The 21,241-nt window shown below is 42.6% G+C and overlaps 1 protein-coding gene across 3 annotated transcripts in view; it reads right to left on the bottom strand.

The window, feature by feature from the left end:
* Window positions 1–21,241, bottom strand: part of VWF (von Willebrand factor) — a 207,628-nt gene that overhangs the window by 153,659 nt on the left and 32,728 nt on the right. For all 3 annotated transcript variants that reach the window (XM_019544220.1, XM_019544218.1, XM_019544219.1), the window contains exons 7-15: window positions 20,925–21,141; window positions 18,904–19,026; window positions 16,618–16,729; window positions 14,973–15,019; window positions 10,698–10,834; window positions 9,109–9,247; window positions 8,199–8,299; window positions 3,497–3,692; window positions 2,089–2,304 (exon numbers count right to left, since the gene is read on the bottom strand). In XM_019544220.1, the coding sequence (XP_019399765.1) occupies window positions 2,089–2,304; window positions 3,497–3,692; window positions 8,199–8,299; window positions 9,109–9,247; window positions 10,698–10,834; window positions 14,973–15,019; window positions 16,618–16,729; window positions 18,904–19,026; window positions 20,925–21,141 (1,288 nt within the window). The remainder of the gene's footprint in view (window positions 1–2,088; window positions 2,305–3,496; window positions 3,693–8,198; window positions 8,300–9,108; window positions 9,248–10,697; window positions 10,835–14,972; window positions 15,020–16,617; window positions 16,730–18,903; window positions 19,027–20,924; window positions 21,142–21,241) is intronic.

Consider the following 21,241-nt stretch of genomic DNA (forward strand, 5'->3'; position numbering starts at 1 on the left):
ATAAGAACTACTTCACAGTTAGGGCGGCTAGGATCTGGAACCAACTTCCAAGGGAAGTGGTGCTGGCTCCTACCCTGGGGGTCTTTAAAAAGGAGGCTTGATGCCTACCTGGCTAGAGTCATTTGAGCCCAGTTTTTCTCCTGCCCAGGCAGGGGGTCAGACTTGAAGATCTACAAGGTCCCTCCCGACCCTACTTCTATGATTCTATGAAATCTCCCTAATGGTGAGACGCACACAAAAATCAACAGATGTTTCTTGCTCTATTCCAGGGATCCCAAACTGTGGTACACATACCCCTGGGGGTATGCAAGACATCCCTGGCGGGGTACATGGGAGAAATTGTGTAATGGCACATCTAATTTTCGTTATCATAATTGGTATTTAAGGGGTTAAAATACAAAACTTATGCAGGCAGCTAGTAAATCTGGAAGAGGGTATGAAATCAGAAAAAGTTTGGAAACCTCTGTTCTACTCCATTCCCCCCAGACTGGCTGTTGATTGCCAATCTTTACAAAATCATTCTATTAATTTTTGCCACCCTATTTCCCACCTTTTCCCACAGCTTGTTATCTTCATTCACCTGCTACGTTTTCTTCTTTAAATTACAAGCTTTGGGGGACTGAAGCTTCCCTTTACAATAGGCCAGGTTTTCAAAGGATCCTATACAAACTAGATACTGAAATGCCATTGACTTTCAAGGGGAGCCGGGCTGTGAACTCTCTCAGGCACAAATGAAATTCTCACCCTAATGGGAAGCTATATGCTACTTGAACAATAATGATTAGTAAGTAGACTTAGACACCTAAATGCTATTCTATCTCACCCTATTCAGGTCCTTAAAATGCAGCAAGGCATCTGTTTTTGTAAGGGTGAAGTTATACTTATGTTTAGGTCATGCTAAATCTATAACTGTTACATGAGAATAAAGTTAGAATGTAAGAGTGAGCAGTCGCATGTTAAGGGTTAATACCAATTCTTGCCTGTACAGGTCTGACTTGCCACTAGAGGGCTGGCAAACAGATGCATAGCTAAGAGTCAGGACATCTGGCTCTATCCCTGCTCTAGGGGGAGAGCAGAGAGTCTGGAAGCAGTGCATTCTGAGATATTGGAAGACTGGCACTTGCTCATTTCATCACCATGGAGCAGGTTGAAGTTACCCTAATACAAGCAAGGTAGCACAGCCCAGAGTTAACCCTCACCTGAAGTGGCATAACTTTGAGCTGTTCAGAAACACTTAGCTTAAGTTAACAAGAGGTAACATGTGAATGCTCACATTTTAAGTGTTCTTAGTATGGTGTGAGTGAAATGTGAAACTTAACCCAAACACATAATCATCTTACACTTAAGACTAAATCATAAAAAAACCTGCAAGCAAAAGGAAAACCCACCTACTTTTTGCATTAGTTATTTGAAAAGGACTTGAGCAGGATAGGTATCTAATAAGTGGAATTCCAACAGAAGGAACAGAATTTAAGCCCCAGTGTTTTATCAAAGGTTTTCCAGCATCAGGTTCATAGTACAGTCTATTGGCCATGCAGAAAAAAGGACTGAGCAGGATCAGCCAAGCTGGATTCACATATCTGCAAAATGATGCAACTAAATAACTGACTTGGCCACTTGCTCAGAATCTAAACTGAATAAGCAGCTAGTTTGCTACTTAACCAGGGATCTGATCTAGTATTTTCATACCCTCTGCTCCAGCTGATGTTAGCAAAAACTAAGGAGTCTAGGATTTCACAGGTTTGAATCCCTAAAGAGGAAATGCCAAAGTATTCACACATTGTCATAAACACTATGGGACTACTAAGATCTCCAGTCCCAGCTGTTCAAAAACTTTGCAGATAAGCAATTAAAAGTTATGAAGGTTTATTTGAATTAAGGCATCAAACAAGATGAGGTTTGCTCTATGACAGCTAACCATCTTGATGCTAAGCACACAGCTGGAGGGCAAGAGCTGAGACTTCTCCACACCTCATAGAGAATAAATTCAGCATCTTGCATAACTCAGATTCTTCAATTCTCTGCCTCTGCCTCACAGGACACCATGGAGTCAATGCAAGAAAACAACTCTCAGGAGCATTTACTTACAGCAGAAGTCTGGTTCCCTCCAGTTGATGAGGACATCTTTCCTAGCACATGCCGTGGCGTAGCTAGAAATAGCAGAACACAAGCAATCTTTGCCATCAGAGCAGGAGCAAACATCGTAGTGGCAGTTCTTCAGATAGGGAGAAGGATTGACTTCATGGTGACAAGGCTCAAACAGGGGGGACATCAGAATGGAGCAGGACACCTCTGCATACTTGGCTAAAAGGAGAAAAATGTTGTATGTGCACAGTAGTCTACAAGATCAGGGACAGTAAAGAGGAAATAGAGAAACTGGAGAAAGTCAACCATTTCCTTTTTACTTGCCTTATAAAATAATTCAGTGGAAGAGAAAAATTTGATCCTCCATCTAAAATGTTAACACATTCTCCATTAAATAGTAATGGCAGATAACAGTAAAACAAACAAAGGAAAACCTCTGTGTTTTATGCTATTACCCAAAGTGGAATTGTTGGCTCCCCCTACAGTTAAGGTTGTCCAGTTCGGTTTGCTTCTTCTTCCAAGGTCCTGTTTTCGATTGTATATGTTATCAAAGTGAAACTCAGAAAGCTGAAACTTGCCATGCCCTATCCCTGCAGATTGACCAGGCATGCTCCACCCAGGGGCCAGGGGTTCTTTCTGCAATTGCTCCTGCTTGAACCAAGGGGCTTCTGTGGCATGTGACACCAGAATGGAGAGTAGGGAGAACACAAGAACTGAACCTGCAGAGACCTCCCTTGTAGTAGCCAAATATTACAAACAGAAAGAAGGAAGCAGTTTCATTTGGAATACAGAGTGGGGTAAGGGAAAGGCACAGAGGAATGGGGAGGGAGAAGTCAGATGGGGAAAGGGGTAAGGAATATGGCAGAAACAGAGAAAGTGGGAGATCAGGAGCCAGGAGTTCTGAGCCTGGCTGAGAGCATTGTGTCCACCTGAAGCTCTGCTATTGGCACAGTCGCTCCATGAGCTGAAGACAAAGATGCCTTGCCTGTGCTGTGGATCTCATGGTGTAAACTTCCTGATGGCTCAAGTCAGGGGTCATAAAGTTTTGGTTTTACATTATGGAATTGGTAGAAGGGAGATGTCAATTTTTAATAAGGAATTTCATTTTTTTAAATTCATGTGAACATTAATAATGCTGCTGGGTCACACGTTTAGAAGTTAGGAAACCCCATGGTTAATGTTCTTTTGTACCGTCTTAAACTTTACAGTCTGGTATGACTATGCATGATGATGCAGTTCCAAACACGGAAGCACGTGCTGTTCTTGCTGTATAGGGCCCAGGCCTCATTTAATTTTTCTGTGGTGCAAATGCTAGTGCCATCTAATTCATGGCAGCTGCATCTTTTTTGGAACAAAAGGTCACCTGGTGCTGTACTGTGGTTTATGTTCAGTTCAGGTTACGATTTAGTACCTAAGCGAGGGTTGAAGCTACAGGGGTCGCTGTCTTGTTTTAACAGATCTTGGCAATCTGCATTGAGCTTCCATGCATTTCCAAAGTCTTCCACAAGGGCTTCAACCATGCCAGAAGGTGTAAGAAAGTCATCCCCTTGGTTGCCATTGTAATTTCCACATAGGCCACATGTTCTTTCAGTATACACAGGGGAAAGCTTAAAGACAGAAAGTGAGAATGGTTATTCTTTGATAAATGTCCGCAAGTTCATAACAATATTTTTATTAGAATGTGAATGTGACCAATTCTTTAAACGAACATATGTTCTCAAGTACATTTTTTTTTAAAAGTTTCTGGTCTTACTTTATCATCGTTCTAGCTGAACAATCTTTGCTTACTATTTTGACTACTATTTTTTTTAAACAAGGAATAGAAACCTATGAGCAGAAGATTAATTAGAAGATTAATCTTTAAGAAGATTAGAAAAATTCATTTCCCCACAAAACATTTTACTTTGTGTATTATTAAATGCACTGTATCTATGCTCCTTTTCTCTGTTTCACCCATTTACGTAGATATTTAGGGTGGAAATCATTTTACAATACAGGAAAGTAACTGTAATATCTCAAACATTGGGGAGACAAGTCTGTGACACCCACAATATCTGAAAGCACTACAGCTCACTTTAAAAAAAAAAAAAAAAGAATCTTGATTTGATAGTGTTGGCAGATGACCATGATAAAGACTCCAAGAATTGTTTTCTTTACACGTTAAACAATGAGCTTTATTCAAATAAGAAAAACAATACAACTTCTAAATCTGCCCTGGAGAATGGAGAACTTCTGTCAGCTGTGAACCTTCTCTTGTTGCAGGTATGTCTGACTTCCCACTGCACTTTGAAAGAGCCAGTAAAAATATCCTGTACAAACATCTTTAATACAATATTCTACCCAGCCTAACCTACAGTTCCAGGGAAGTCTAAGGACCTGCAAAAGGTAAAATGAGACCCTGAATTTAGACATAAAGGCAGCATGTATTTAGAGAACACCAATACTGTAAAGCAGCAAGGACAAACTCTGACAGGATTTCAACAGGCAAATAGACGGGATTTCAATTGCCAGTGGCAATAAGGATTATGGATCTAGTACCTCAAGTACTAGATCCAGTACATTAATAAATTAGATTTCTACTCCTGGCAACACAGCTTGCCAGGAAACATAAGACAGTCCAGGGGCAGAGCAATCTGAATAGTCAAATACCCGTCACAGTTACTGTTCTGGCTAATGGAGCACTGATGAAGTGTTCCCAAAGGGTTCCCAGTACTGTCCTCACTAAGAAAATTAGCAATCACTGGGGCAAAGGGGAAAAAAAGAGCATCACAAGGAGCAATCAGAAACTCTCAAGGAAAATGCATCTTTAATGCTTCTCTAAGGACATCAGCTATGTGCTAAGAGAGGCCCAGATCCAAGTCTCCTTACTAGACAGCCGACGATTCAGCCTCTGCTCACCTCAAGAGTGTATGTGTAACCACCTTCTTTTGCCTAAGGAGGGATACAACTCCCATTCTCTCAATGGGCAAGTTAGGGCATTTGACCCTGGATAATTACACAGCTCTCCCATTCTGTCAGCTCCAGAAATAGAGCCTAAGTCACCAGTGGAGGTACATGGCTTTTTTCTCTCAATGGACACCCTTAACTAACTTCCTCTTGTTGGGATCCAGCTCAACCTGACAGCAGAGTGGAGATGTCTATCTGAACTAGCACATTTAATGCTGACAGACGGCAGCACTGCCTTTACACTTAAGTAAAAGGAGTGGGGGGCTCCACTACAACTGGTGTGGTAGTGAGGCCCATGTTTTACCCCACAGCCTAATGATTAAGGCACCAGGACATAGGCCAGGGCATGGAAGACCTGGATAATAAGCAATTCTGGGCCTTATGGGATTTAAGCCCAGGTTTCCCATTTCTCAAGAAAGTGCCTTCATCACTAAGCCATATGCTAGGCAGGGGTTTAGGCAGTTTCCACCTCTACTGTTGAAACTTTAAAAGAATCACAAAATCAGATGGAAAGCAAACATGAAAGATTCTGGCTCTGTAGCCCAGAGAAGGGGTCACTGCCTTAGGGGGGAAGAAGCCTCTTTCTGGCCCCATCACTCAACAACCCAGCGACAACAGCAGGGGTGAAGGTTACCCTCAGCCATGCTTGTCACACAGCCTGGTGGTTAGGACACTGATTGGGAATACAGGGCCTGACTTCCAATTTACAGGGGCGGAGAAGTGATAGTGACTTCAGAATCCAAAATCTCTCACGGTTCTTGAGTAACCACTGACTTTCATACCATACAATCTCTATTTCTGACTTTTTTTTCAGATGCACTTCCAGACAGATTTGGATCACAACAAAAGGTAAGAGGAGTTAGATTCCTACTTGGATTGTTTCTGAGCATTTGCAGTAAGCTGACCCTAAAAACATGTGCAGCAATTCAAGAAACTGCTTAGGATAAGCATAAGGAATGTAGGTATCATAAAGGAACTGTCAGGTGTTGTACAAGGTGGGATAGGATCACCTTTAGAGACTTAGGAAGCTTCTAGGCCTGCCTCTGCTACTCAGATGTCTTGAAGGCAAAGCTGGATCTGAGCCAAAAAGGCTGACTCTAGTTCAGATTCCATATATGTTTTGAAAATGTCAGGTCTTGTGTGAAAGGGTCAGCCCACAAGCTTCTAAAGGTCAATGGAGGGTTGCTTTGAAGAATTCAGATGAAAAATCCAAAAACTTGTAACTTTTTACCAGAAGTGTTTTCATAAGCAATGTTCTCACTTCCCTCAATTGTCAGAAATGTTTGGCCACAGGTCGGTCTATAAATATGATGTAAATTAGAACTTACAAGAAAGCTGCTTCTGATAGAAGATTAGGGAAAGAACTCATAGCAGATCTTAATAATAAAAGAAGACAATGGGAGAAATGTTTGAGACTAGCAAGTGGCAACCTCAATTTACAGTAAAGCTTTTGAAGTAGAATATCATATTTATTTGAAAAGCAGGATAAGGCACTGATCAGGATATAAAGGGCACTTGGCAGCAGGGACAGTAACTTCACAGAAAAGTCAGAAATCCCAAGAGACACCAGTTGATTGCTCAACCCCCCAAAAAATGCCAGGTAGTCTGATATTTCATATCGTTACAAGACTGGATTACAGCACAAACTGCTACATCTGGAATCTGAAGTTATTCCTACTGGTTCCCTCCCATTACAAGTCTCTTTGAGATCTGATGAAATCTTCTACTAAATTTACATGTTGAACTCCTTGTGCTACCGGGCAATCACCTCAAAAGAATCTGTAGGGAGGGAAATGGGGTGTGGCATATTGCCAAGATACCCATGGTAGTTTGGTTACCAGAGGCTTCCTAGCCCCAGTAAGGTTGTCAACTATCTGTAAACTTAATGACGGTCCATAAACAAGAACAGGCTAAAAACACCTATCCATGAAATCCGTAAAAAAAATTGAACCATCCATAAAAAACTAAGCAACTGGGAGCTTGATTAAAGAACCCTCATCAGAAAGAAGCTGGAGGCAAGTTTGATGGACAGAGAGAGCAGAGCAGTGCTACCATGTGTCTGAGTGGAAGTTCACCACCCTGCAGAGAGTATTCTCAGGGCTTTGTAAACTGTAGAAGCCTCTGTAATCCCTTCCCCTATACCATGTGCTGCTCTTGCCTGTCTGCAACACTGCTGGGTTACAGGTAGGCAGACAGCAGTCCCTTGTTCAGAGTCCATACCAGAATGGGATGTCAAAGCCTGCAGAAGTCAAGCTTAGGATGGGGCAAAATAGCGCAGGGTACAGTCAGAGGCATCAGGTTGTGGGGGGTGAGTAGGAGATCCCTGGAATGCTGGCAGCACAGAATGAAACTATTTTTGCATTTAAGCAGGGCTGCCAACCCAAGACATTTTTGTTTACTGACAATATGCAAGCTTTTTACTGACAATCAAACTTTTTTTTTTTTTTTTAAATACAGTTGGTGTTAAAACCTTGAACTTGAACCTGGTCTTTGTCCAGGGTCTGGCAGAAAGTTTAAATTTACATTATATAACATATACAGAGTTCTGTGTGGACTAGTTTACCCTGACAAGTTTCAAGGTAAAATTAATTATCCCATGCAGAACGCCATATTTCTGTTAAACTATATTGGTATTCAAGCCAACTCACTAAAAGCTAGCTCAGGCACCTCTATACCATGCTGCAGTCTATGGAGTATACATACCCCAGTTGATCAAGAAGAACCATACATATCCTTCACAGTAGAAGCAGTATGCAATGTACATTGTGTAATTAATCTAATTTTATTCTTGAAAAAATGACTGCTTGTATTCACAAAAGCATAGTTTTGTTCTATTTCTTCTCGTTTTCACCCTTGCAAACCCTATTGACTTCAGTGGGGACATGTAAGTGTAAATTGAATCAAAAATAGCTCAGAAGGTATTCAGAGCAAAAGTATTAATGGATAATGGTGACTGGCAGTGCACAGAAAACTAAAAAAAAATAAAATAAAAACAAGCTGTTCGGGATGCAAATGTTTGTGTATCTAGAAAACAAAAGGACCTGTATATTACTCTGAGGGCAGAAAGAGAATGGAATTTCTACTATGCAACACAAAGCAATGTTTCACATGAGACAAGAAAATCTTTGTGTATGACTGGGTAGGTTGAGAGAGCAGGGAAAAAGTACCTTCACCAAGAGTTTGCCATGACCATCCCAGTCAATCTGCAAGTCTTCTCCATAGGTGAGGCGAACTGAAGACATTACTGTATGCTGGATACGGAGAGCACCTAAAGAAAAAAAAAGAATATTGTTTCAGACAAGCAGAGATGCAATCTCCCATAAGCAGGGAGGATACAGAGGGTTGGGGACACCATCACTTCATTAACCCCTGCAATGGGTCTAACAGAGTCACTTGCTTTGGCTTTGTCTATGCTGTGTTTTTTGGAACCCTAGTGCACGCATCTTAATTTGCACTTGTCAGATTAGCCCAGGGTTAAAAGCCAATACTAATGTGAGTATAATGACAGTGCTGATCTAACATTGCAACCTGCAGGCTCTAGGCTCTCCAGAAACTGCTGAGATAGATGAGAAGCACTGATGCCTTGTAGAAGGTTGCACCATGCTAAAGCAAGTAACAGCACTCAAGTTTACCTGTTACACCAAAGGCCCTATGTATATGCCCAATGCTCTGGTCAAATCAGCAACTGTCCCTTCTGTTGGCTGAGCCCTAAAAACACTTGTAAGCCCTCAATGTCTAAGCATCATGCAAGAACTCAAAGTTAATGTTGTAAAATTTCAAACTTGTGGACTACAGAAATGGACAGTAACAGTGAGTTTGAACTGCATGGGTCAGTTCCCCAAAATGGCTCAAATCAGGACAACTCTGCTAATGTCCATAGAGCCCAGCCAGTTTATGCCAGGTTCACACCTAGGTGCATGTGCAAAAGAACCAGGAATGACAGGTATTCCAGTTAATAGAAAGTACAGTAGACATGACTCGGAGTTAGAAAAGAGAAAAAACTGACAGAGCCAGGAAAAAGCTGAGAAGGATGACACCTTAGTTTCTGGCTTGAATTGTTAGATTCCACAAACACACCTTGCACCAAAGGAATTTGGATGTCCTGTCCATTCATAGAAATTCCTCCCCCATGCTTCATTTTAATGATGCTGTTCTCCATGTCTTTGAGTCGGACGGAGGCTGAGCGAGTGCATACCGCATCCAGATCATCCGCACACTAGAGAGAGGCCAACAATTTCTCTGAACATGAGTTAATTGCATGGATAACAGATCCTCCAGCACGCTGGACTAGAAGCCCTCCTTTGGCTGTGATTCTAGGGTCACACACATCAATTACAAGGCCATGCCTGTCCTTACAAAAAGGGTCTGTGGGAGCTGAGCAGCAGCTAGGTGAGGAAAACCCCAGGGGAGTTGAGCTGCATGGTGTTATTCAAGAACAGCTCCCTCCTGACTGTCCTACGTCTGATGGATGAGACACCACTACACCAGCCTACTCTAATGAGGAAAATCAGACTGTGCTGCCCTGGTTTTCATCATTCAGGATTGCTGCTGTTATTATTAGTGACGGTTTAGATAGAATATTACAACATATGTAGGGTGGTGACTCATGCCCCCCAGGCCTCTGTGTTCGGTTTCAAAAGAGCAGTTTCAGTGACAACCAGTTAGGCCGCTTACACTAGCTCTCAGGGCTCTGGTATCAGAGTGGGCCTGGGAAAGACTCGCTAAGTCCACCACCACAGCTGGGCAATGTAGAAGCAAATGACCTTTCTGTGACCACACCCCTTCACCCTTCCCGATCTGTCCTTGCTCCTCTGCAAATGCCTGACTTGTGCCCAACTCTTAAATTCCCCAAGATAGGCTGATCCCTTCCCTTACTCCTTCTGCAGTGGCCCTTCCTCTCCCCCCACCCCCACTCAATCTACCTTCTCTCTGCAAATTTCCTCCTTTCCCTGACCTACTTCAGTATCCTCCCCTCCAATGTTCAGTCGACTCTCTTACTTCTATACCAATGCTGACACACCTGTCAAAAACTCCCGCCTTTAAACACCCAAGCATTTTACTCTGGATGGTCTCTCTCTAGCCCCAACATACTTTGGCAACATTTCTGTTTCTCCCTGGCAAGCTCCATTCCATATCCTTCTACTAGGCCCTTCTTGGTCTTTGTGGCAGGGGGTAAAAGGACAAAAATCTCAAAGGGCAGACCTGCTATTAGTCAACGTGACTGTGAAAAAACTTGCATGTAAACTAGGAGTCATTATGGTAATTCTCTTCATACAGCACTACTCAGCTTCTGGAGAAGTGCACTTCTATATAACCTGAGTAGTGCATGCCCCAAGCTGTTTCTAAGCAAGCAGCCTACATAGCTCATTGAATGGGGTGTGCCCTCTCTGGTCTTCATAGGCTGATCTGGCAAAACTCCAGGAAGACAAAACAGAGAAAGGAGTCTCACCATGAATTTGCATCCCCAACAGGAGCCTGAAGGACTGGCATCACAGAGGCAAAACATATGTTAATTCAAGAAAGAAATTCTATCTGCTATTTGAATTAATCATTTAACAGGAAAATGGCATTTGTCCACTTAGGAATAACTCTCTCACATAGGTCCCTCCCAACACATACATACATACAGCCCTCTCCACATATACATACAGGTAGAGTACAGATACCTGGACAGTGTCGATGATAACAGAAAAGGACTTCTCCTCACAGTCTTTGGCAAATAAATATTGACAGATCCCGCTGAAGGTAAAATATTTGTTATCAAAACTTTTGAAATGGGACTGGCCGGTGACAGAGCATTCTCCTATTAAAAAAAAAAAAGAGAGAGAGAGAGAGAGAGAGAGATAAGCAGATTCCTACCAACTAGGAACAAAGACCTGATCTTCATGAGACACAAGAGGATGGAGGAACTGAGGTAGGTCATTAGGCCCAAAGCTCCTAAGGGCCTGGAAGTGCTGAAAGGATCACTTATCTTGTGGCTTACTCCTGTAGTTTATTTTCTGTTAGAAATAAAGACTCCAGCTAAAATTAGAAAGATTAGAAAATGAGTGCTAACTTCACACACACTGGGGAGTATCCATGCCTTCCCAGAGACCCAAAACTATACTTCAGAGTGAAGCTTAAATATGGCTTTAAATAAATGCCACAGGCTCTATTCTGATTCTCTGCACTGGGTGAATATTTTCTCTTACCGGTGCATCGTTATGCAAGCCATTCAAAGGACTTCACTGGGGCTACATTTTATCTGTGCCTGTATATGAAACAGCACCACTTTAAGTAAATCAGTTTGTTAAACTAGTGCAAAAAACTATGTGGATGCCCTCAGTTCAATTTCAGCACTCCACATATCAGTTTCATTTCGTTAGCAAATTTAAGGGTACAAGTTGGCTGTTTTTAAGCTAATATAATAATACTTCTTACGTGTGGAGGTTCTAAGTGCTTTATGCCTGAGATTATATAATCAAAAGCTAGATAATACTTATCTGTAAAATGGGAAAATACTGAAGGTTGAAATGATTCACTCAAGGACACATAGTAGGCATAGCCAGGAGACTGTATCTTTCAATTTCCAGTCTAACACTCTCTTTCCAAAACCTACATTGCCTCTATGTCTACACAGTGCTTCACACCATCTTAACTATCTGTTGTTTTTTCCAAATCTATTTTAGCTAAACCCACTGCAGAACTAGGGCCTTTACATATTAAACATGAAACTGACAACATCTCTTTTTGCTCCCCCCCTTGTGCTCTTCTTTGTGCCAATACCTTGCACACATAGGTTTTGGCAGGTTGCTACTTGCTAGCAGTGTCTGTGAGCCTCTGGAGTATTATAATGCAGCCTTATCATGGCTATGGTGTGTGAAAATCTGCTTCACAGAGCAGAAAGAGGGTAGAATCTTTTGTTGGGCTGTCTTGAACTCAAATAACTTACTCCGACATTTAGGTGAAAATACTTTCATCTCATGAATCACAAAAGGGATAAAGAGCTCAAAGTAAATCAGACTGAGATGCCATTAAGCCTTCCTTACATGAACAGAATTTATATTAGTTGCTACTCTTACATTTATTTTATTTAATTTCCATTAAGGCAGAAATAAATCCAGTGCATAACAGCTAAAAGCAAAGCTCTTACAGGATCAAACTGAATTCCAGCTTGCAATCCCTCCCTCTGTGAAAAAGAACTCTTTAAAACCATATTTCAATGCATCTCTTCTGTATGCATATATAGGGAAGAAGCTTGTTCTACCTGGTTGGCAACCAAAGCACAGCTTGCAACCAACTCAGTTATCCAGCTTTTATTTAGGAGCAATTCTATTTCTCCCTCTGGGCACAAAAGTGCCTCCCACCACAAAAAGAATAGGATTGCCCTCTGGAGATGCATAGACATCTGTAGAAGCCTATTTTTATTTCTAAGACACTATTGTTGAGATGTTAATCTAAGGCAGGAGTGGGCAAAATGCCGCCCGGGGGCTGGATGTGGCCCACCAGGCCATTCTATCTGGCCCGCGGGGCCCCTAAAAAATTTAGAAAATTAATATTAATCTGCCCTGGGCTGCCTGTCACGCAGCCCTCGATGGCTTGCCGAAATTCAGTAAGCAGACCTCTGCCCAAAATAACTGCCCACCCCAGTCTAAGGACTGTGTGTCCATTGTGCTTAGAGCTACATACACCCATGTTAAGGCAAACTCCTTGCAATTTAAGCATACTGTTTTATTTTGGCAGGCCCCCTATAGAGACGTGGAGTCTCATAGGAGTTAAGGGATGCAGGGATTTTTTTGCCTAGAACAAATTGCAGGGGCTAAACCCTAAATATCAAGCCACATACAAAGAAATGAGTATGACTATGGCATGTATGGATTCAGAGTGCATTACATATATTTTTCTTAAGTAGGTACACATACATCAAAGAAATTTAGATATTTAAGAACAATAATCACAATTAAATAAGAACAATCAAATAACTCAAAAAATCAAGACAACAATTTACAGTGCTAAATACACCTGTTAAGCCTGGATAAAATAATGGCATCAAGGAAAATCTCAACAAACCTGGAAATCCAGGTTTATAATACAATTGTTCAACCTGTCCTTTTATGTGGGTGTGAATCCTGAATACTGACACAGGCAAATGGAAAAAGGCTGCAAGTGTTCGAAAGCAAAGGTATAAGGAAAAATATGTGGTGCAGTACAAGAAAACAGTACGGAGTAAAAGACATAATGTAGAGCTTGTGGACTGTTACAAAAGACTTCATGTCTTGAGCAAGATAAGAGCACAGAAAATGAAATGGGCAGGATATAATCACAAAAAACAAAGAGACAAGGCATGTGAAACAGATTTTGGAAGCTAAGGTGGAGGGTATGATGAAGGAATGACATATATAAGCTACTGATATGTTTCACCCACATTTGTCCAGTAAGGTCAACACAACTTAGAGTCCAGCTCCATTTCTCTATGCCCTGTCATGTAGAATTTTAAGCTGTCCTCTGCCTGAAGACCTATGCTCCATACTTGTCTCCTTTGAGATTGGAGAGGTTAATCTAGAGGCCTCAACCAGGAACACTCCAAGCTAAATTTTCAGTTAGCAAAAGAAGTAACTTCCTTGTTAAAGTTGATTGCCTTTCTTCTGAAGTCAAGAGATTCAATAAACCTGGAACCTCAGGGATGGGGGTGAAAGGGAGCTGTGTATTGGATTTTCTGTTTTAAATAGTCTCTTTTGCAACCTCAGCTCTTGAAAATACCTCTGCCAAACAGAAGAGCTTAAGTTTACACCATATATTCAAGCCTTCACAGCATTTGTACAAAACAAGTCATTTCATTTCAAAAGACCCCACGCACTCAACTTTCACTTTTTTCCCTGGAATTCCAGAGCTGACGCTCTTTTGATTTCAAGCAAGGGATGCTTGCTTAAAAGCCAGGGCAAGTCCTCCATAGGTGAAGTCACAGATGTTTCAACACCTACTTTAAAGCAGGTGCAGTTCCCCACATTAGGGCCCTCACTGATTTCCCTGTGTCCTTCCCCTAATGAACTATGGATTTTTCCTACTTCCTGTAGTCCAACAGCCCCAGGGTCTCCACCCCCCTTCTCCTGGCCTTCCCCCTCTCTAAAGTCTAAGGACAGAGAAAGACAGGGAAAAAAACCCACCTATAACATCCTTCTAGAGAGGATCACATGCAGGGCAGAAAGAGTAAGCACAGCCTCAACTCAGGCCTGTTCTCCACTGAAGGAAATGCTGGTATAGAGGGGACCTGGCAGCAAGTGTTCCTATAAGGGCAGGTGCGTGAAGAAGGAAGCAGGTGAGTAGCCAAGAGGCAAGTAACCTGCCTATTGTGGGACCTGGGTGACTTGGGGAGAGGTGGGGAGCAGGGGAAGAGAGGAGGAGAGCAGGATGAAGAAATAGTTTGAGAGAAAAAGGTGGCCAGACTGTCACCATCATAGCAACAGTGGCCTACTCCTTGATACAGACACAGGACTTGGAGCCCAGGCCTGCAAACACTATTAATCCTACTGCACGTGTGGTCCAATTTACTTTTGTAGAGCTTTGTTCCATGAGCAGTGTTTGCAGGCTCAAGCCATTAGTTACAAACCACTTAGTATCACAGCAGTCTTCCCTTACCTGGCAGCTACTGCCCTGAAACTACACACCTTTTGCAGCTTGGTGAGTTATGCAATGAAAAGGGGATTCCTGCTTCTCCCAGTCGCCCTCTGCCCCACCTCCCCGCAACACAGGTATTTTCACTGCTGTACACACAACCTCCCACACAAAGTCTGATTTATCTTGCAAAGAGAACTTCTGAAATACAATCTCAGGGCTGGCCTGTAACTAGAGCCTGCAGCAAGAACAAAGATAAATTCACCTTTTGTGCAGCCGTAGGTACATGGGATTGATCTAGGCAAGGCTTACTCTCTTGTTAGGAGCTGTATGCACAAGGGTCAACATACCTGGGCACTCCTCATTGCTGCAGATCCAGATTCCACGTCGGCAAATACTAAAGGAAATATTGTGAAATGGTTAGCATCCACATGGCATTTCCCGACATAGTTAAAAGTGAAGCCCTCTGCCCCTTCCTTTCAGGAGTATAAAACCAATGCAATTCTCCACCCCATACACTCCTGTTATGCTCACAACCTCACTTAATGCATGCATCCTCTACACCCCTTCCACCTCTCTTCCCCACAGCCAGCCCTTTGGGAAAAGCTGACTATTGAATCAATAGGGCTATAAGAGGACTGAAGTTTCTCTTTGGCAAGCCCCTCCTTTATAAAGGCATCTTCTTCGAAAACTCAATGACTTGTAAACCGAATTCTCAGGTGGTTTCTACTGAACCTTTCCCCTCCCCCTCCCCAAACACTTTGCTTCCAAGTCAGAGGGTCTTAACAGTGAACATCCTTCATGTTCATCAGGGAGAAATACAAATGAAGTTTATTTTCAGAACTCTGAATGGCACTGTAGGTATAGTAGCATCCTCCAAAGGAAATGGCAGCATCAGGCATAGTTGGTATGTGTTAGCAGGTGCTGCTCTTAGGCCTGGACCTATCTGGCTCCACACCAGCAACCCCTACAGCTTTTTAAATAAGAGCTTCAAGAAAAGGTGTTAAGGTGATCCTTTTTTTCTTCTTCTTCTTTTAATTCCTTAGCCCAACCCTCATAATTTTGTTGGAGGTTGTTGAGTTCATTAGGGTGATCCAGGCCAGGATCAATGGAACAACCTCTAGCAAAGGAATAAAGACATCAGAAGTGACATACTGGGTCAGACTCATTTAGCCCAGGAACCTGCCTCTGACAGTGGCAAGTAGTAAATGCTGAAGAGTGACAGTATATATTGACAGTGAATTGCAGGGAGCATTTTCTAAGACTGAAATCTATTTAACCTGGAGTGGGCTCTCCAGGGCAGAACGGTCAGGACTGTGTGGTCAAACCCAGATGCCCCTAGGCTGCCAACTCAGTGGGAGCTGTTAAGATGGTCAAGTGATGGGTCCTCCTCCACTGACAAGATGAAAAAGGAGCTGCTTCTTACCAAGTCCAACAATACACAGTAACAGCCAACTCTACTATATTGTGGCCTTGGCTCAATCTTACATAAGGTCATCCTCCTGTTGTGTAACAGATATCTGCCCCCAACTCCTCGCATACATACTCTCCAGTCAGGATATATTATTCATTCCCCTTCCTCTCTTCAGACAACTGACCTCCCATGTCAGGCTGTCCTGTACAGATGAAACAAGGAACTTGGGCTACGCAGCTGAGAAGGACTGATACAATAGAGGAAATTCTGAACAGAGTTTAAGGGAGGTTAAATAAATGTAGCTAGTTAAACAAAACTCCACTGTCCAACACTAGCTGGAGCTGGGAGACTACAGGTCTACCTTATCCACAGGAAACAGGTATTTTTCACTGCTGGAAAACACACATCCCTCACACAATTCTCTTAGATCAAATATCTTAGTTTTTAAAAAAATAAGTTTGGTTTTGTTTTTGTGAACAGTGGGGCTGGGGCTTCTGCCAATTCAAAGAAATAAAACACAAAACAGAAAATCCAGCTTTAAACTCAAGTGCAAAGGCTCCTCCAGTACCGAGGATATTTACCAGAAGTTGCAGTCCTTGGAGATGGAGGAGCCAGGAGGATGATGCCTGCCAGAATGTATGCAAGAGCACTCAGAGCTGTCGACACAATGGTCACCATCAAGTAGTTTCCCCTCTGGATGGGTCAGGCAAGGGGAAAAAAAAAGAATTAAATGAATTATTGGCAGGAGCTCACAGCATTGTTATCCCAGGCTAGCCATACTTGGACAGCTAATTAAAATAAAAGCTGGGACACTCCAAAGAACCTCAGGGGAACTAGCGACAAGTTTTGTTCAGACGCCACCTCTCCTGCAAACGTGCTGAACGATGCATCACTGGAAGCCCAAAGGATCACACTCTTCATTGTTACTTGCAACATGCAGATTCAAGCCAAACTAAGGTGTTCAAGTACCCCCATGCTGGGACACCAGAGACATGGAAAACAGATTAAATGAGCCCTAACATAAGACCTGAATTTTCCCAGACACATGAATTTAAAATGTAGTGTGCCGAGTCTCTGTATGATAAATCCCACAGGGAATAAATCCCAGGACCAGGGTCACACCCTTATCAGAAGTAAGTATGTCTAAGGGTTGACCTAGTGGTTTTTAAGCAGATGCAAGGAGTGAGGAAAGGATATAACAACATCTGAGGAATGGATATCGGGGAACCCTGCAATGTGGCTGGCAAAGAGCTGCTACTTTGCTGGCTAGCCAAGATATAAGATGTAGCTGCCTTGGCCAAGAAGCAGTAGAAGGCAGCTGCACATTACTACTAACAGGACTGAGACAAATGAGTAGAGCTGTAGGGCCCATCCCTCCTTCCCTTACCTCTCTGCTTTACTTCTGCAGAAATTCAGAAACAGTCAGACTAAGTCTCCAGATATAGGGGGATGAAAAGAGCTACTAAAAATGGAATGGTGACCCTCTCACACTCCAGCTGCAGCCCACTGATGTGATCATGCTCCAAAACCCAAAGGCAATGCTCATCTTACTCAGTTACATGTGGTAACTGGCAAATTACTCCAGTGAGCCAAAACACATCTTTTATATGTAAGGAAATGTTTGATGATAAGCATGACCCACAAGAATATGCCAACTTGAAAAAGGAAGAGGGGGTATATGGACCTTGCAGTGAACAATGAAAGTCTCATGTGGATCTGATAAACATAACATCAACCAAAAAGAAGACCCTTGAGGATGGGCAGTTGGCACCCAAAAGCCTGTTTAACATTCATAGATTCACAGATTGTAAGGCTGGAAGGGACCTCGGAAGATCATTGGGTGCAGCTCCCTGCACCAAGCAGGAAGGGTAGGTGACTGCACTACCTCTTGAGGGAGCTTATTCCACAGTCTGGACACCAGGACTGCGAAGAAACTCTTCCTAATGTTGAGCCTCAATCGATCTTCCAGGAGTTTGTGGCCATTACTCCTGGTTTTCCCCTCAGGTGCCCTGGTGAACAGTTGCTTACTGAGCCCTTGATGTAACTCCCCTAGTATAGCAGTAAGCTGCTACCAGGTCCCCTCTCAGCCTTCTTTTCCTCAGGCTGAAGAGTCCCAGATCCTTCAGCCTTTCCTTGTATAGCTTGTCTTTTAAGACTCTGATCATATGTGTGGCTCTCCTTTCAACTCTCTCAAGCTTATCCACATCCAACACTTATCCCAACTATAGAACTGGCATAAAAAAATATCACCAAAAAACCCCCCTCTTGCTTGGCACATTTCCTGGACTATCACAGCTACAATAACACTCCATTAGTCCAACAGTAAACAGAGGAAGACAACAAGGACAGTGAAAATGTTTAGTTACACAAGTAGTCCCACTGAAATCAATGAGCTAATGTGAATAAGGCCCTGATAATTCAGCCTATGGACCTGCACCACCTGTGCTCCCTCTGGGTGAAATAAAAGTACCACTCTTCTTTACTTTAATAAAGTACTTCACAGCACTCTTCTCACCTTCTTCTGATGGCTCGTCTTCTCCACCCAAAAGTAATACAGAAGAAATCCAGATTTGTAAGCATCACATCATGTGGTACATCACCAGGAAAGGAAGAGTTCCTAGAGCATTAACTGGTACTGGCATTCACAAAGACCTTTATTTTTTACAGGGTTTAAATAGCAGTCCTTTCATAAAGCAATCAGACAGGCAGTATAAAAATGAACCTATTCTAGGACAGTCACGAAAAGAAGAGAAGCGCTTCTGATTTCAGGAACATTTGAAGACAAACACTGGTTCCCTTCTTCTAATAAAATAGGTAATACTACTGCCAAATGTTTCTCTATGTAAATAAATCAGTAAATAAATTACCAGGGCAGCTGCAGCCATCCACACATTGTCCTCGACACACTTCATTGATATTCAGACTCTGACAGGTTTTGGCACAAGGAGAGATGCACTCCTTATACTCCATGCCAACTGGACATCTTGGCCCTGAAACAGATCAATGAAATTAGAAATGCAAATCTCTTAGCTGCTAATTTTTTCAACCATCCTGGAAGGAATAACAGAGGTCAGATGAGGCCAAATCGTGCCCAATTAAATTATTTCATTTTTAGCAATAAAATGTGTTAGAACTTGGTTTATTAATATCAAAATCTGCCAGGTAAGATATAGATATATTTTCTACAAATCGCATATCATCAACCAAAAAGCAGCAAATTAAGAGGCTGATTCCAGTCATGGCAATAGTGCCAGTGATCTGCTACTGGATAAAGCTCCATGGTGATAGCTTGGGAAGTCAGATACGCAAATTGATTTTTTGCCACCTAATGATGCAATTATATAGTTCATCCATTGCAGCATGCTGATGTCCTACATGATCAGCAAGAAGCAGCACAACAGTGGAGACTGGGAATTCTAAGATCTATCCTGGAGCTGACCCAACCTAAATGTGCATACGCACACACACAAACACACACCTTTCACCTCATGTTTATATCTATCCTTCAATAGCTTGGTAACTCTGCATCCTAATGACTTTACTCATCAGATATATGTACAAAAGCCAACATACTTTCCCAACATAGTTCTATAAATGGACCATCATAGGTCAAGCATGTCAATAGTTCTGAACAGACAATGCTGCACCATACAAACAGAGGAATGGCACAGTTTCTTTACTGGTCAAGCCACTCCACTAAAGGTTAACACAAAAGCAAACCAAGCCCTCATCTTAGGATTAGAACAAAGGGGAAGTTTACAGACCAGGGGAACCATACACCAAACAGGCTTTGTGTCTTCAAGGAGTAGTTTGAGGCATTGTTTTCAGGAAGCAAAAAAGAAATTAAACTGTCTCCCTCTGAGAGAATAAATGCAAGGGAATCCTCTTTCTCTAGAAGGGAAAGTAAATGTATTTGATCTGTGGGTTTGGTTAAGCCAAAAATGAAATGTCCCCTGCCTTTCCTAGCACACAGCAGCCTTTGAGAGAACTCGCAGCTCTTGGTCTCCCAAACTCTCTCTTCCTGTTGGCAAACCACAAACCTGATTCTCTAGTGCCATGTATCTCATATAGTTATTTATATAAAGATAGAGTGGGGGTGGGGGTGGCGGGGACTGGAGAGAAACAAAACATCACCAAGTGAAAATGGTGACCTCTTACACGTCTGCACAAGATGCAGAAAACAGAATATCAAAACTTCCTTTATTATCCCACCTACCTCCAAATGATTCCCATCTTTTCCTCCCAAGCTGCGTCCTGGCAGTCTTTTAGGGCATGTCTTTGCTGCGTGATGGCCCTCAGTGGTGTAACTAACAAAGGAGGGGTGACCAGGGCATCAACTGACACTTGGAGGCAGGGTAGCTGCACACAAACATAGCAGCAGCTGTGCTATAGATGCTCACCTGCTGCCTTATATGCCATAGCTGTCTAGGGTACTCAAGCATCAAGTTATGTCTCCAATGACTCACTTTGGTCAAGTCATTCCTAAAAGCATACTCTACCCACCTGCTCTTGCTGGCATGATCCAAACCTGGAAACACACCAATGAAGATGTCCTGGGACTTCCCTCTGTAACTATGCTCAAGACCACTTCTGAGCAGATATTGGAAGTAACCCCAAGAAACCTCACCAGCACATTTCTGAAGTTGCAACACACAACTAGGACATACAAGGGGACAGCCCAGCTGGGATGTGCTACTGCTACAGTGCAAACAAGCTCTTAATCTTTTCCATAGTCTCCCCACATCATAACAGTGCCAGCCTTCCCTGAAAGGCACTCTCTACTCTCAATGGCAAGGTCTGATTCTGGAGGTCAAACTCCACTGTTGTCAATAGGCAACTTTGGCAGCAGAACCCTACTCTCCCATCTCCCCTCCCTCCTCCAACTTACTGCACAAGCTGTCCTCAGGCCACCCATTCAGGATCACTCCCTGGTGAGCGCAGCTCCTTGCATACTCCAGGAATGTTGGGCACTGACAACTCATGTCCTGAGCACATGTGCACATGTCTTTCTCACAAAGACTAATGAATGGCTCTGGATCAATTTGATGATGGCATCTGGAGAACACCAGAGACGTCCGTAGCAGCTGGCACTTCTCCATGACATCCTACACCATTAAAGTGAACGGGAAAAGAAATTTATTTTTTAAAAATAAAATAAAAAATGAAAACATTGCATTGAATTGATTGAATGGCTTTGTTTTAATT

The sequence above is a fragment of the Crocodylus porosus genome, unplaced genomic scaffold (assembly GCF_001723895.1).
Source record: "Crocodylus porosus isolate Cpor-Errol unplaced genomic scaffold, CroPor_comp1, whole genome shotgun sequence".
In the NCBI taxonomy this organism is placed as follows: domain Eukaryota; kingdom Metazoa; phylum Chordata; order Crocodylia; family Crocodylidae; genus Crocodylus; species Crocodylus porosus.